This window comes from Haliotis rubra, unplaced genomic scaffold (assembly GCF_003918875.1).
Source record: "Haliotis rubra isolate DU_JTF1 unplaced genomic scaffold, ASM391887v1 Scf543, whole genome shotgun sequence".
In the NCBI taxonomy this organism is placed as follows: Eukaryota; Metazoa; Mollusca; class Gastropoda; order Lepetellida; family Haliotidae; genus Haliotis; species Haliotis rubra.
The window spans coordinates 669054-685341 of NW_025767239.1; the positions used below are offsets into that span (position 1 = coordinate 669054).

At 40.7% G+C, this 16288-nt stretch overlaps 2 protein-coding genes across 2 annotated transcripts; both read left to right on the top strand.

The window, feature by feature from the left end:
* Positions 1–708: 708 nt before the first annotated feature.
* On the top strand, positions 709–3391 carry LOC124253522. The gene is made up of 5 exons (XM_046687318.1): positions 709–797; positions 981–1092; positions 1591–1930; positions 2935–3019; positions 3265–3391. The coding sequence occupies exons 2-5, from the start codon at positions 984–986 to the stop codon at positions 3313–3315; spliced, it is 585 nt and encodes a 194-aa protein (XP_046543274.1). The 5' UTR covers positions 709–797; positions 981–983; the 3' UTR covers positions 3316–3391.
* Positions 3374–13290, top strand: LOC124253521 (serine/threonine kinase NLK-like). Its single transcript, XM_046687317.1, has 7 exons — positions 3374–3391; positions 3687–3810; positions 4611–4757; positions 11468–11811; positions 12411–12570; positions 12788–12807; positions 12989–13290. The coding sequence occupies exons 2-7, from the start codon at positions 3798–3800 to the stop codon at positions 13163–13165; spliced, it is 861 nt and encodes a 286-aa protein (XP_046543273.1). The 5' UTR covers positions 3374–3391; positions 3687–3797; the 3' UTR covers positions 13166–13290.
* The last annotated feature ends 2998 nt before the right edge of the window (positions 13291–16288 follow it).

Here is a 16288-nt window from a genome sequence, read left to right on the forward strand (position 1 = left end):
CACATAAGTATCTGAGAACGTTTTAGCATGTGTATAAATATCAGCAGATCGCGAATCGACTAGAATATTGGCAAAATGGAAACATGTATACCGATCTAAACTGATGGTGTTTGTAATAGGGGATTCCCCGGTTTGTATAATGGCTGTACATACTTCCCTGAAGTTGAGCGCGACTTGTTGATTTGATTTCTGTTCAGAACTAATAATGGCTGATAAATGTCTGTTTGTTCCTCCTCGTACATTTTGTCCTTAAAGGGGCCTCCTTATATTCTACTTTTATAATTCTACAGACTTTTGGGTGAAACCTGTGACAAGCTAGTGTTGCACAACTTCAAATTCAATCGCCATGATACAAAATGCAGTGATTTCGATTTAATCATGATTATGTCCGTGCTTATTAACATCGAATAGCTAAGTGCATTATTGGTTGGTGCCAACGCTTGATTTCATGTTCATGCCACTCCCATTCCACCAAAGCCTGATTTGACAGTTTGTCAGGCATTCTACCACAATGCGCCCCATTTTCCAAAACTACATGATTTTAAAATATTTGACTAGAGTATTGTTTGTAGAAGATATTTATTTTTTTGTTTCCATGTAAATATTTAAAAAAGTAATTTCCTGTCGTGGTATGATATAATGAAGGTTTTTATGTTAATGGCTTTATGATCATGTGAGAGGGGATTCCCCTGTACATGCTGAGGTTAACCTCACTGTGCGTTAGACACATAAAAAAGCCATGTAGCCACTGATAGCATTAAGCTTAAATGTACACATGAATTTACATATTTTCATGAGTAAGCAAAAACATTATTTTCCTTCTCACATGTCACATGATTGTTACTTTTTTTGTATATCTTTGTTCATTTTGCAGATTTATGTCAGTTAGGTATACTTGTTCTATTTTTACAAAGTGAAACAATTTTAATTTAACTATGATGAGCTTCCCCTTTAGCTGAAAGTCATTTGATTTTTTTCAGGAAATGGATCCAGTATTACCGGGTTTTCATGAAAGTATCGCACAACAAGTGATTGATGATAGAGATGGACAGAACTCCAACTTTTATCCCTTGAAGCAGAAAATTGTTCAAGGTAACAAAACTATGACAAACATGTTCATGAGACATATTGTTTTGGCTAGGTTACAGTTAGCATTAAGTGATTGAACTTTAAAAATGATATATACAAAGTCCACAAACTTTCCTTGTCCCTGGTGTGTTCCAATTTCAACTTTCAGTTTCTGTAACAGACATTCCATATCATACCATTGTTTTGAATTTTTTTGGTGTGTTTCATCTCTTTAATGTTATGATAAACTTTAGACAGCACCAGAGTTCCATGTGACTTTTGTGTAATTTCAACATTGATTGATTTTCTTTGATTTTCATGCTTACCTTCTAACACTTTTTGGGGCGGTGGGGTAGCCTTGTGGTTAAAGCATTTGCTTGTGTCACAGAAGCCCCGGGTTCAATTACCCCATGGATACAATGTGTGAAGCCCATTTCTTGTGTCCCCTGTCGTAATATTGCTGGAATATTGCTAAAAACAGAGTAGAAGTAAATTCACTTACTCTAACACTTTTTCTGACTGAGACAGCAGGGAAGACAGGGATTCAGAATGTCACCTCCCCTGATCCCAATGGACCCTATAAACAGGTCATGCAGGGGAAGCGTATTGTGCAGCAAAACCAGGACCCGAGGAAGGAGGAGTTCCTGTTTGCAGGAGACCAAGAAGAGGAGTCTGTCCCAGACACGTTGAAGAACTTAAACGTGAGACCAAGGGGAACTATAGCGGAAGCCACAGTAGTGAAAAGCCCCACCATCCACAGTGATGGCAACAGCTTCCATGATGTGAACAGGGTCAAGGTCAAGCTCAGCGTGGAAGAGGAGAGTGTTGACACAGCGATAGATTTACAGGGCTCCAGATATCTGTACGTATTGGCGTATGTACAGATAGAAAATATGCACGATACAGTAGGAAATAATTTAGAAAACGTAGCAGATACGCACCACAGCAATGGTGTACAGTCTTAAAATCACTTACAGACGCATTTATCTGAAAAAAGTATTGTTTTATTGTTTATTGACCTGTTTAGACAAGAGTAGCAATGCTGTGGTGCATATATGAAACGAAACACAAGATTACTAATACGCCATTAAATTCCATTCTGGGCCTAGATTTTCGAAGCTCTCTTAGTGCTAAGATAGTCGTAAGTTAATGTTAGTGTATGGCACTTACGACTATCTTAGCTCTAAGAGACCTTTCGAAAATCTAGGCCCCGTACTCTAAATGTACTCTTAAGTTTTTCCAGTATCCCTATATTGTAAAAAATAAGGAGTACATACTACTGATGTTGAAAAATTATCTGGAGCCATGGATTAAGGTGTTAATGTGGTTTGAGGAAATGCGAACCTGGCAACACTGGCGTTGGGCATTATAGAACAAATACTCTGTGGCTAGCAACTAGTGGTGTGCAGAATAGTTGATTAACTATCCTTGAATTGATAAAGTGTAATTAGGTGGGGAACTTGTTTTTATGAAAGGTTAAATTAAAAATTCATATCTTGTGTCGTTCAGTCTAAGTAAACTTAGGCTCAGTATTATTCGTTACACTGCTATGCCGAGTCTAACAAACGCTAGTAGAAGGTCACGTCAGCTAACCTTTTGAATTGACCAATCAGAACACGGCTTACCAAATCGCAAAAGTTAACATTCGCACATACCGTTAGAATGTTTTGAAAACAAGATATTTTAAGTTTAAATAATTTTGAAAAGTAACTTTCATGTATGAACTGCTGTAAATTGTAACTACATGTAGTTGACTAATGCTTGATTGTTGCTAAATATTCGTAAACCTTTTTCAGCCTGTAAGATACCAGGGTCATGTTGAGTCCAGTTGTCTAAAGTGTGTGTTTTTCATTCACTTCTGCACAGGTGCGTGGTGCTTGGGTCCAGCAAGGATGTGTCACTGTTGTTCAATAAACAGAAAAAAGGAACATATGGAGTTATTTTGGACAGAGTGAGTTTTTTCTGTTTTTGAGTCAGGAATTTTGTAATTATTTTCATGATTAAAGTCTCAATAAAATAGTATTTCAAGTGATTTTTATTTCATTTTCAGAAAAAGATCTACAATGAATGAAAAATAGTGTACAAATTAAATTTGTAATTAGATGTTGTTGAGAGATGGAGATGCTGCTGTTGCTGCTGCTGTTGCTGCCTCTGACATAATTTGTCATTTATCTGAAATTATCTCCCCATTTTCAGGGCATGAAACCATCTCCACAAGGACCATGGAAAAGAATTCCAGGTTATTAAAGAGTTGGGTCGTGGAGGGTTTGGCCAAGTCGACCTCTGTGAACACAGGTCTGGGAAGAAGTATGTGAACAAGAAGGTGAACATAAGTATTCATATTTTGTTGCCATTGTAGTGTGGTTAAAGAAATGTCAAGGGTTTTATTGAATTACTGAACTCAAACCATCTGTAAATATGTTTTCAACATGTTCAAGTGGTAATACATGGCATCATGTTCCAATTGCATGTTTTGATGCTCGTGCTATCAATCTCTCAATTGTGATTATTTAAAAACTGGCACCGCATAGCTGGACTATTGCCGACTGTTGCATTCGGCAAAAACAAACACAAATGCAAAGAAACAAACTAGTGTGGACTGCCGTATTTGTTGCTAGATTTCTGCCCGATTCCGAAAGAAGGAAGTTGAAGTGCTGAACACTCTAAGCCATCCCAACATCACACGTTTCCTTGGCTACATCTTCCGGGAAGGTCAGCATGAGATCCTCATGGAGTATGCTGGTGGGTTCAACCTTTGACCTCCTGTCAGTCCATTTTGTTTACCTGAATCTGTCACCAAAATGGTACTAAATTTCTGCCCTTGATGAAAATCATTATGATATCATGCAGTACTTCAGCCAGGCAAGCGCCATTGTGCCACTGACATTAAAAAATATGCAGTGTCACTTTTTTTCAATGCTAGAGCGCACCCATTGGCGCAACAAGTAATATATTCCACAGGCCTTCTATACCATGGTTACCATGAATGGCAAAAGTCTCAACTGCATTGGCACAACATTTAATATAATCCACAGGTCTTCTATACCATGGTTACCATGAATGGCAAAAGTCTCAACTGCATTGGCACACATTTTAGTAGTTATGATGGCAGTTGGCAACACTCAGAAAAATTCTGGCTGAAGCACTGTAGCATGTCAAGTAAAGAGGATGGGGCTGTAAGACTTAGTTTATGTTTGTTGAATTTAAAATATTATGAAAATACAATCCCAAAATACCTCTAAACTTAGGAAAATATGAACTTATGAGCCGAAACTTTTGACAAAAATAGTGTTTTTCTCTGGCTGAGTGTGTCAAAGGCAAATTGTTTTATGTCCAGGAGTCACTAATGCTTTTTGGGGTGGTGGGGTGGCCTAGTGGTTAAAGCGTTCACTCGTCACGTCAGAGACCCGGGTTCGATACCCAACGTTGGTACATTTTGTGACACCCATTTCTGGTGTCTCCCTGCCCTAATGTTGCTGGAGTATTGCTTACAGTGACGTTAATCCAAACTCACTCACTCACACATTTTGCTGACCTTGTAGGTGTGTCCCTGTCAGTCTTCATTGCGACCAATGCCAACTGGCGGGAGCTGTGGACACCGGACGTCGTGATGAGGATGGCCATGCAGGGCTTCTCAGCCCTGGCCTACATGCACACCGTGTTTAAGATCCTGCATCACGACATCAAGCGTGAGTAGTATATTCTATACATGTATATATCTTGCAATCACATTAAAATCATAATTTTTCCTTATCCTGACTCATGCTCTTTTTGCTTATCTTCTTCTTCTTGCGAACATAGTGGAACACTTGTATCTCCCTAATTGAAGCTCCCTTCAATGTAAAATCACTAATTAGTACACCACGAGTTACCTCCCTTCCACAAGCGCGGGAACGAGGGCGCCACCTCTACCCATGTGCCTCACTCTCTCCTTCTTCGCCCAGTGAGCTGGACGTGAGAGCGCCTGTGTCTCCCGACACACTATATCCTTTGATTATATTTAGTTAGTTACCTCGTATAGACATCTATAGAGGTTTAGCTAGTATCCTTCAACAATTATATATTGATATTTAGTCGTGTTTCTACTGTTTATTCACGGGACGCCGTGTTGTTTCAGTGGATTACGTTGATAAAAATTCTGTACTGTTGCACATTACGTTTTTTATTCTGCTGCTGATCCGCATTTAATATGCCCTAGCTGTACTGCGCCATGTTTCATGTTATTCACGTTGCAGTTGCGGTACTAATTTATCCAATTCTGCCTTTAATAAATAATTACTTTGCGTTTGAGACGCGCAGCAGATAGGTCGCGTATGCAGAGTCTAGCCATGACTGATACACCTGAACCCCTCGCCAGTCTACTGCTGTTGGTCGACCCCCCTCCCGTCTGGTGTTCCGCTAGAGTGGTGGAGAGGCGTGGGACGTAGTCCGCCGCCTCCAAGAAGCGTCCTGCTTCCCCAGACATCCCATCGTCGCAGCCGAAGACTAGAGGGCTTCTACTGCATCTCAACGCGACCTCTGAGGGGAAATCAACGAAGTCTACTTGAACTTCTCAGCCGAGATTGTTCCCGTCGCAGATTTAGGCCTGGTTGATGATCAGCCGATCATCATACCTGATGTACATCAAAAGAATGACCGATGTCGGCAACAGTGATGTCAGCGCAGATCAACATGCAGCCTGATGTACCAACGCTGATATTCTATGATCTTCCTGAGGGTCCCGTCGCTACCAACACTCAACGCAGACTTCGCACCCCCAGGGCAGCGTCGACCTCTGAGGGGAAATCAACGAAGTCTACTAGGACTTTCTCAACCGAGATTGTTCCAGCCGCTGAACTGGGCCTCTACGATGATCAGCCGATCATCATCCCCGACGTACGCCACAAGAAGCGACCGGAGACAGCTACAGTGACATCAGCAGAGATCGCCATGCAGCCTGATGTCTCTACACTGACGTCAGACGACTTCCCTGAGGGCCCCGCCGCTAACATCGCAGAGAGGGCACCGACTACTTCGTCGCAGACCATCCCAGATGAACTGTTGCGGCAAATCATGATCATGATGGAGGGCCACTACAGACTGGAGAAGCAGCCAGCCCAAGGCCTGAGCCTTCGCGAAGGTTCCAACGCAGACGACACCCCAGAGGCACCCCCGTCAGCGTAGCAGCCACGGCGAAGCCACCTTCGCGGCGAAGAAAGTCGCAGACCACCTCGACGAAGGACCCAGATGTACACGAAGGCCAGCAGCGGCGGGATAGATCATCACCTTCCTCGGCTTCATCCTTAGATGCGGACTCAGACCACCAGACCTCACGGAAGCCAGCGAAGGTCAAGTCGCCGTTCCCCAGGACCGGACGCAGAGGAAGCCAGCGAAGGCCAGCGAAGGACACCTGACTACACAAGAGGCCAGCGAAGCTATCAACATTCTCCTCACAGGTCTCGAGAAGGTCAACCCATAGGCGCAGATCACCAAGGCGATCTCCTCGCCGTTCACGCCGCGCCCGATCTCCTCCTCGTACATCACCACGTCGATCGCCTCACAGGTCACCACACAAGTCTGCACACAAGTCTACAGTCAGGTCTCCCCGAGCGTCACCCGACATAGAGATAGAAATACACAGTCCACCATCAGAAGAGCATCAACCTCTCATCAGCGATGCTGGGATAGAAGATGATGGAGGCATCATTTTCTCAGACGCTGAGATACGATATTGGATGGTAAACAACCTAGATCTCTCTTCACCTTCCAAGAGTGGCAACTCGGCGCAGACATACCTGATAAAGGAAGACGATGCAGACGCCATCACCTTACCTCCGATCGACTCGATTGCTGCGGTGCCACAGAATGTGGACACAGTCTACCATAAAGCCATAAAAGTTCAAACGCCAGAGGCGTATGTTCTTGGCCTTAATAGATCTAGAACGATCAATGAGATTCTTATCACCAGATTTCGTGACACGACTTCTGAAGATGATAGGATGATCTACTCGGCTCTACTTATGCAGAACCAGCAAGAACCACACCCTGTATGAAGCTAACGCTCATATATTGATCGGACTCTAGACACTTCTCTAAGGAAGTCCCAGGCCACCTCCGCGAAGGAGCTAGAGCCTCACCAGTTACAAGGGACGTCGCGGAGGAGTAGCGCTTCACCGACCCCACATATTACTGAGTGCGGCGTAAAACTAAACTCACTCACTCACTCACTCCTGTTGAACACAGAGGTCGTTCGCGAAGCAAGCGCTCATATATATATATACTGATCGGGCTCTGACTCGATACCTTCGCGAAGGTCGCGAAGGCTAAGTGGCTCCAAGTCTACTTCACACAGAAAATCTAGAATGGATACTTCGAGAGCTTCGCGAAGTCTCCGGCGTCCACCGAGGAAATCTCCTCCAAGGTCTCCATATATTAGCCACTCGTCATATATAGCTACTCGTCAGTCCGTTCAAGACATCGCATAAGTTGTCTATCAACTGTATGCCATATGCCGTCTATAAGCCTACGCGAAGACAATTGCACAGGCTATTTACAACACAGAACGTCGCTGTATTAATTAGTCAACGACGTTTCATAGATCTTCACAGGAATCAACCTTTCCGTATAGATTGCTAGAATATGCAATCCCGGACTACGATACGATTATCTACATGCGTGACCATTACGCAGATCTGCAGACAATTCAATATCGAAATTGAACAGCAGCCTTGTTACAGCGAGTATAACTCATAATCGTCAAAGTTTCTGAGAAGAAATATGTACAACAAGTTCAGCTTTAATTCTACAATTATGACGATACATTCATGTATACAGTCTACAAGCTGACAACTTGCAAGTTTATTGTACCTTTATATAAGGAAGTCGGAATTATATTCAAAACTGAAGTTACTTTCACGACAGCCAGGAAAATAACCTACCCAGCATTAATATTACAGGCGAGGTATTTGGCGGAGGTTTTCAGCGTTTACCTTTAACCCTCGAAACACGTGGTCACTTTCGGGTAACCGGGAAGCTACGGTGAAGACCGACGATTATGCTAATATCAACGGCGGCAAGATTTTATACAAGGTTTTTTTCCTGCTACACGGTGACATCACATCACAGCGGGTATTCTACAGAATCAAAATGCCTTGTTCTGATTGGACGCGTTGGACAACGACCTCACGAGAGGTCGATCTTAGTTCACAGTTCAAGACTTACGTTACAAGTGACAACTATATATCAGTGAACGAGCAAGCCTCCTTACAGTCCAGTTAATCTGAACCTTCATGATTGGGCTGCTTTCTTCAGGTTAGAGACCTCCCCTGTCAAGTTAGGACGAGGGCACGGCAGTCAGGCGATTTTACATAAAGTTCAACGAGGACAGACACACCTGGTTGTGCACCTACATCGTCAAGGACTTCGCAGCGAATAACCTAGACGACGGGATACAAGTGGATCTAAATCCACAGCGTCTCAGACTACAGCTGAATTTCATCATCAAGCTACTAACACAACTAGATGGTTAGTAAACCTACTTAAGCTTTCTGATTGGAGAATTAAAACGGAAGTTTCACCCTCCAACTTGGGGATCTGAATATAGTGCTCCAACACCTCACAAGTGAGGTTTATGAACACGCCTGGATGACATACTTGGACTCCATGATACGATGATTCTATCACGATGGCCAGCAAGAGCACTGTAAATTTATCTCCACCGAACCAAACAGGAGGGAAAAATGCAACAGATTATTTCCTCTATCATCAACTTACGCAGAATGAAGTCTCACGTACTATATCTCCGTTTGGATCAGAACTGTCATACTACGTGCATACAAGACGGATGGACCCAATCCGACCCTCCATGAGCTTTTAATACTCATGATATTAGAGAGCTAACTTCTACAATTGATCTACACAAATGTTATTTGAAATAATGGAGGGTTTATTTCTGGAGATCCGATATGGTGGTTGCCAACCATTATCTGAGAGATATCACCACCGAGGACGTCTCAGGTATCCACCAATTCGATCCCATGGTCCTCGCACAACAGTTGACAGTTCCTCGGAGAAGATAAATCAATCTTACAGATTTCTACTTATCTTATAACAGTACTAAATAGCTACATGCTATATATAATTTGCTTAAGTTCTTTTATCATCACAGTACTATGATTATTACATCATACAATATATAAGTTAACAACTCTACAGAGTTGGTTATTATATATTTACCTTAAGTTAATCATATCTTAAGAGTAGTACTATGGTTACATGATAAATGCATTAGCTAACAAACTCTACAGAGTTTTTGGCTATTATATATACGTAGCTTAAGTTAATTATATCTTAAGCATAGTACTATACTCATATTGTAAAAATATATAAGCTAACAAACTCTACAGAGTTTGGGCTATTATATAGGTAGCTTAAGCTTATTCATATCTTAAGCTCAGTACTATGTTTATATCATATAAGTATATTAGCTAACAAACTCTAAAGAGTTTTTTGCTATTTGGCTTAAGTTTCATCATATCTTAAGCAATATGGTTACATTATAACATGTATTAGCTAACAAACTCTACGGAGTTTTTGCTATTATATATGTAACTTAAGCTTATTCATATCTTAAGCGCAGTACTATGTTTATATCATATAGGTATATTAGCTATCAAAACTCTAAAAGAGGTTTTTGCTATTATATATTTGGCTTAAGTTTCATCATATTTTAAGCTTTATGGTTACATTATAACATGTATTAGCTAACAAACTCTACGGAGTTTTTGCTATTATATATGTAGCTTAAGGTTTCCTTCATAAGCTCAATACTAGGTTTATATCATATAAGTATTTTAGCTAACAAACTCTAAAGGGTTTTTTGCTATTATACAATTAGCTTAAGTTTCATCATATCTTAAGCAGTATGGTTACATTATAAAATGTATTAGCTAACAAAACTCTACGGAGTTTTGCTATTTATATATATAGCTTAAGTTTAATCATATCTTAAGCTCAGTACTATGTTTATAACATAAAAGTATATTAGTTAATAAACTCTAAGGAGTTTTTTGCTATATACATTTAGCTTAAGTCTAATCTTATCTTAAGCTTAGTACTATGGTTACATTATAAATCTATTAGCTAATAAACTCTACAGAGTTTTTGGCTATTGTATATGTAGCTTAAGTTAATTATATCTTAAGCACAGTACTATACTCATATTGTAAAAATATATTAGCTAACAAACTCTACAGAGTTTTGCTATTATATATGTAGCTAAAGCTAAAGCTTTATTCATATCTTAAGCTCAGCATTATATCTATATCATATAAGTATATTAACTAACAAACTCTAAAGAGTTTTGCTATTATATAATTAGCTTAAGTTTAATCATATCTTAAGCTTAGTACTATGTTTATATCTTTAAGTATTTTAGCTAACAAACTCTAAGGAGTTTATACTAGCATATTAACAAGCTTAAGTCTATTAGTCTTAAGCATTGTATTAATGTTATATATACTTTATCATAATAAGTACATTGTAATAACCTTTATATGGCAGCTGATAAGTTAGCAGCAGGAATTCATCAGTTCAGTGCCTTTATGAAGTTCCCATAGGGTTATTACAATCATCACAGTTCAAATCACTAATTATTAAAATCCAAAGTATTATATATTCCCACCTCCTTTGCCGTAGGATTCTACAAGCAAAAAGAGCATGAGTCAGGATAAGGAAAAATATGTAATTTTTAGAGTAAAATTGATATTTTATACTTATCCTGACTCATGAGGTAAGCCCTCCCATCCTCCCCACATAACACTTTGGATTTCCCTGTAAATTCAAATGTTGGGCTCAGTATATGAGGAGAGAGTGAGGCACATGGGTGGAGGTGGCGCCCTCGTTCCCGCGCTTGTGGAAGGGAGGTAACTCGTGGTGTACTAATTAGTGATTTTACATTGAAGGGAGCTTCAATTAGGGAGATACAAGTGTTCCACTATGTTCGCAAGAAGAAGAAGACAAGCAAAAAGAGCATGAGTCAGGATAAGTATAAAATATCAATTTTACTCTAAAAATGTACAGGTGGACATCTTTAGAAGATTGTGAAACTTGAGTGTTTTGGAGGTTTAATGGTTGCAATAATAGGAAGTAATCCGCCACATTGTATCCATGAAATGCTGAATCAGGTGAAACTTGAATGTTTTGGAGGTTTAATGGTTGCAATATTCCGTAGTGATCATCCACATTTTATCCATGAAATGCTGTTCATGTTGGCTGTGATTGAGTAGTTGCAATTTTACATTTTATCTACTTTCATAGAAGGTTAAGTCAGGTAAACCTTGAGTATTTGAATAGTTGGGTGTTAGCAAAAAACTTTTTGATCCGTCACCTTTCATCCATTTTCAATGATATCGATTTTCAGCGGACAACATTTGCATCGCTTATGAAGGGGACAATTCACCGGTCATCAAACTGACAGATTTTGGAACGAGCAAGACGCCCGAGACTGCAATCGGCTGTGGTGGCAGGACACCAGAGTACATGTCCCCAGAAGCCAGCAGACAGTACTACGCTGCCAAGGGGTCGGTCTTCCCTGAATGTTTCCTAGCCGAAGACATCACGGGCAAGTCGGACGTGTTTGCGTTCGGTCTGACGATCTGTTACATGCTTCAGGGACAACACACTGTCTTTCTGTTGTGGAAAGACCTGCTGAGCTTGTGCAGTGCTCAGCAGTTTGCTGCACTTCGACCAAAATTCATTGCCCATGTGAGTATTTGACGTTTTTAGTGGACGGCAATTGTTGTGCTAATTTAGTGTTTCTATGTTAAATACTGCCTGCTTGTTAAATGGAAATAGAAATTAATTCCGTTTAAAGTCAGATGAATATTAGTTGAAGATTTGTCACGCACATTCATGAATATTGAACAGAAGGCAATGTAAACCCTCCAATACTTTGATTGTCCTGCAAAAGATGGTTGTGCTGCATCCATCCATCCATCCATCCACCTACCCAAACACCCACCCATCCATGCACGCACACACAAAAGATCTGGGTTAGAATTGGTCTCCAGCAACCCATGGTTGGCTCAAGAGGCGACTATCAGATAGTCAGACTTGCTGACTTGGTTGACTGACACGTCATCGCATACCAACTGCGTAGGTCGATGTTCATGATGTCAATCACTGGATTGTCTGGTCCAGGCTTGATTGTACACAGACCACTGTCATATAGCTGGAAAAGTGCCGAGTGCGGAGTTAAACAACAAACAATACAATCCTACTTTCCAGTAATTAAGGTTCTCATTGTGTCAATTCAGTTTGTGCCATACCCAACATTTAGCACATTTTGCCCTTCTTTTCCTCAGCTTGCAAAGAATCCTAATTACATCCAGGTCTGGGGCATCACAGCCGACCTGCCTGTAAAGACCCATGAACTGCTGCAGTGTCTTCTGGTTGGAGATCCCAAAATCAGGTTGACAGCAGAGGAGGCATTGCTGTACATCCAGCTCCAAGAACAAGGTCAAGGTCAGGGTCACAGCTGCTTTTTTCACCTCCCTGCTCAGATTCATGTCTATTGTTTCTGGAACTTTCATTCAGTTGGGTTTGATTCATGGTATTTACAAAAATAATGCTTCAGTCTGTGTCACATCAAGGTCAGGGTCATGGCTGTTCCTTTCACCTCCCTTCCCTGTTTGATGTCTTTTGTTTAAGGAAGTTTCATTCAGCCAGGTTTTGATTCCAGGTTTTTACACATACCATGATTCAGCCATGATTCAATACACAATATATGTAACTGGAGTTTTAGTTCATTTTGATATTTGTTATCTTCAGCCATTACTGTATGTTCTGATTACATGTTTCTTTCCACAGTCGTCCTGCCAACGGTTCTGCCACCATCCTTATGACATCCCTGATGACCTCCGATCTAACACTATCAGAAATCTCGCTGAAGGAACCAGTGCCCCCAGGTGGAGGGAAGGATATCAAGTACAGCCTTTGTCAGAAGCTGCTGAGGCGAAAGTCCGCTGACCCCTACCACCGACAATGTAGCCTCACAGCAAGTGGTATGACGAGCAAGGCCGACGCGGAGGAAGACAAGCTGCCGAACTCTTGGACTTAAAAAGCCATGACTAGTTTTGCGGAAAAAGCCCTTTTCTCTGAAACACCTTAACTTTCGTGCATGCAATCCCCCGACAACAACATGCATGCACACACCCACAACACGCATTTGATCTACAGTAGACTGCTTTTTCAATTTTTTCCTATTTGTTTAAACCTCTTCCCCCCCAAAAAAAATAACTAAATGAAATGAAAATAAAATAAATACAAAATAAAATAGTAGAAATAAATAAATAATAAATACAAAAATTTGTATTCAATCTTTTAAGAACTGTAGACAATTTCAAATGATTATGTACATTTACCATTTTCTTGACATTTTGTGGAATAGAAAATATCAGTTTTAATTTCTTTATCATTAATATGCATAAACTGTTTTGTATGTGGTTTTCCATTGTGTTAGTGGCCTTTTTAAACCATAGTGCTTTAAAGTAGAAGTTGTTGATTCTGTGTACGATGAAACATGAAGTCAAGTTCTTACAATTGAGTGGTTTCCTGTCTTTGAGATACAAACTGACAGATAGATGATCCTCATCTTTACTGTGTAGAAGATCATGTAGATTAAGATCTGCCCTATTTAAGTGCTATCATCTTTACGTGCTCTTATCTTAGCGCTGTCCAGTTTTAAGTGCTCTCCTACATAAGTGCTCCTATTTTGAGAAATGCATGCTAGCTTACATTTCTTTTAGTTTACTGTTTATCTTTGTTTTGTACAGGTACCTTGAGATTTATCAGAAAGTGTATTCACCTTTTGTAATAATCCAGCGTTTGATGATAAGGTATTCAGTCTTTTAATGTGTTTTTTATTATCCCCCGCAAGGCGTTTTGCGGGGGGTATTAAAATGGACTCCGTCCGTGCGTCCGTCTGTGCACATTTGACTTTTCCAGAGCAGAACTCTAAACCGTTCAAAATTTCTTCACCAAACTTGGCACATAGATAGATCTGGTGGTGTACTGGTGCCTTTTGGTAGTTTTGGAATTCTGAATTAAACATTTTTGGCGTTTCCATTGCAACAAGTTCGACTTAGAATGAAATTAGTGGTAGTGCTCTTTTCCGGAGCAGAACTCTAAAACCGTTCACTATTTCTTCACCAAACTTGGCACATGGATAGATCTGGTGGTGTATTGGTGCCTTTTGGTAGTTTTGGAATTCTGAATAAAATATTTTTGGCGTTTCCATGGCAACAAGTTTGACTTAGCCTGAAATTGGTGGTTGTGCTCTTTTCCGGAGCAGAACTCTAAAACCGTTCACTATTTCTTCACCAAACTTGGCACATAGATAGATCTGGTGGTGTACTGGTGCCTTTTGGTAGTTTTGGAATTCTGAATAAAATATTTATGGCATTTTCCGTTTGGCCAACAAGTTTGATTTCTTAGCACTGAAATTGGTGGTAGTGCTCTTTTCCGGAGCTGAACTCTAAAACCGTTCACTATTTCTTCACCAAACTGGCCTGGTGGTGTACTGGTTCCTTTTTGGTCGTTTTGGAATTCTGAATAAAATATTTTTGGCATTTCCATGGCAACGAGTTTGACATAGACTGAAATTGATGATAGTGCTCCTTTTGGAGCAGAACTTTAAAAACCTTTCAATACTCTCCTTCCACTTTTCTATATACACACCTAAATATTTCACATAATCATAACTCGTAGACATAATCATGAAGAGTATTTTGCCATTGCGGGGGATATTGATGACTTTGTCTTCTTGTGTAATATTTTTGAAAAAGTTAATAATGTACAAAAAAACCCCATGAAATATGAAATTGTGCTGTTCTGTGCTTGAATAAAATGCTTCTGCTTACATAAGAGGAGTCTGTTGAATTCCAGCAAGAGAAACGAGCAATCTGGCTGCTGTGTCTCTTAGGGCTAAAGTGATGGTAACTCCCATACCTTAACATAGGTTGCTAAGGTTGTTTTGTACAAGGTGAGGTGAGGTGAAACTGGGTTTTTACGTTGTGCTTGAGAATATTTCGCTCATATGACGACATGCATGCGTGTGTATGTGTATGTGAGGCTGCTTGTACTAGCCCAGACTGAAGCTGGTTTTATAGTGCTAGCCCACTGAGACACCATGCCGCAGTGAAGCATGAATACCCCACTCAGACACATTATACTGACTCCAAGCCGACCAGTCCTTGTTGTACCCATTAATGCCGAGCGCCAGGCAGGGACCAACAAGTACCATATTTTAACGTCTTTTGGTATGATGCGGTCGGGGATGGAACCCGCGACCTTCCGCTCTCCGGGCGGACGCTCTAACCACTACACCACGAAGGCGGTCGTTTTGTACAAGGGCACCCTGGAGTACTTACTAGCCACTCATCCATTTGAAAGGATCATGTATGCCTGCAGTTATATTCTAACAATATGGTGCAGGTGATAGCTAAACTTGGCATAAAGAATTGGACCCATGTCGGGAATCAAACCTGGGTCTTCAGTGGGATGGGCAAACATTTTATCTGCAAGGAAACCCATAGCACCTTTAGATGATATAAATATGTGCGTGTGGTGATGTCATGTAACCATGGTAACAAGGTAGGGAAGTGTAAAACTTCCATTTATATGTATTAAATATATCAACGAGTTTGTGAATGTTGTTTACTCAGCATTTTGCAAAATGTTAACTCTGTAATTATCTAGAACTACAGCTGTGTTAAGGACACCTGGGGTGAGTGAGTGGGTGAGTTTAAGCTGCCTTTAGCAATATTCTAGCAATGTCACGACAGGGACACCAGTAACGGGCTTCATGTTGGGAATTGAACCGGGTCATCACTGTGACGAGAAAATGCTTTAACTACTATGCTACCCCGCAGTCCTAGAGCCTTGGGGAAGGTCTCAAACTAATCAAAACATATCTTCATCACCACTGGCCTCTGTCTGACATTCTAGAATGGTTTACGCTAGTCACATATTGACATCCTATCCCAATTGCGTATATCGATGTTCCTGCTGTTGATCACTTGATTGTATGGTCCAGACTCGATTATTTACAGACCGCTTGAATACTGTGTAGTGCCGAAGGGTTGCTGAAGGTTCACTCAAACCGGACCTTCACGGGTGTGATCTTCAGTAACCCATGCTTGTCGTAAGAGGCGACTAACAGGATCGGGTGGTCAGACTCGCT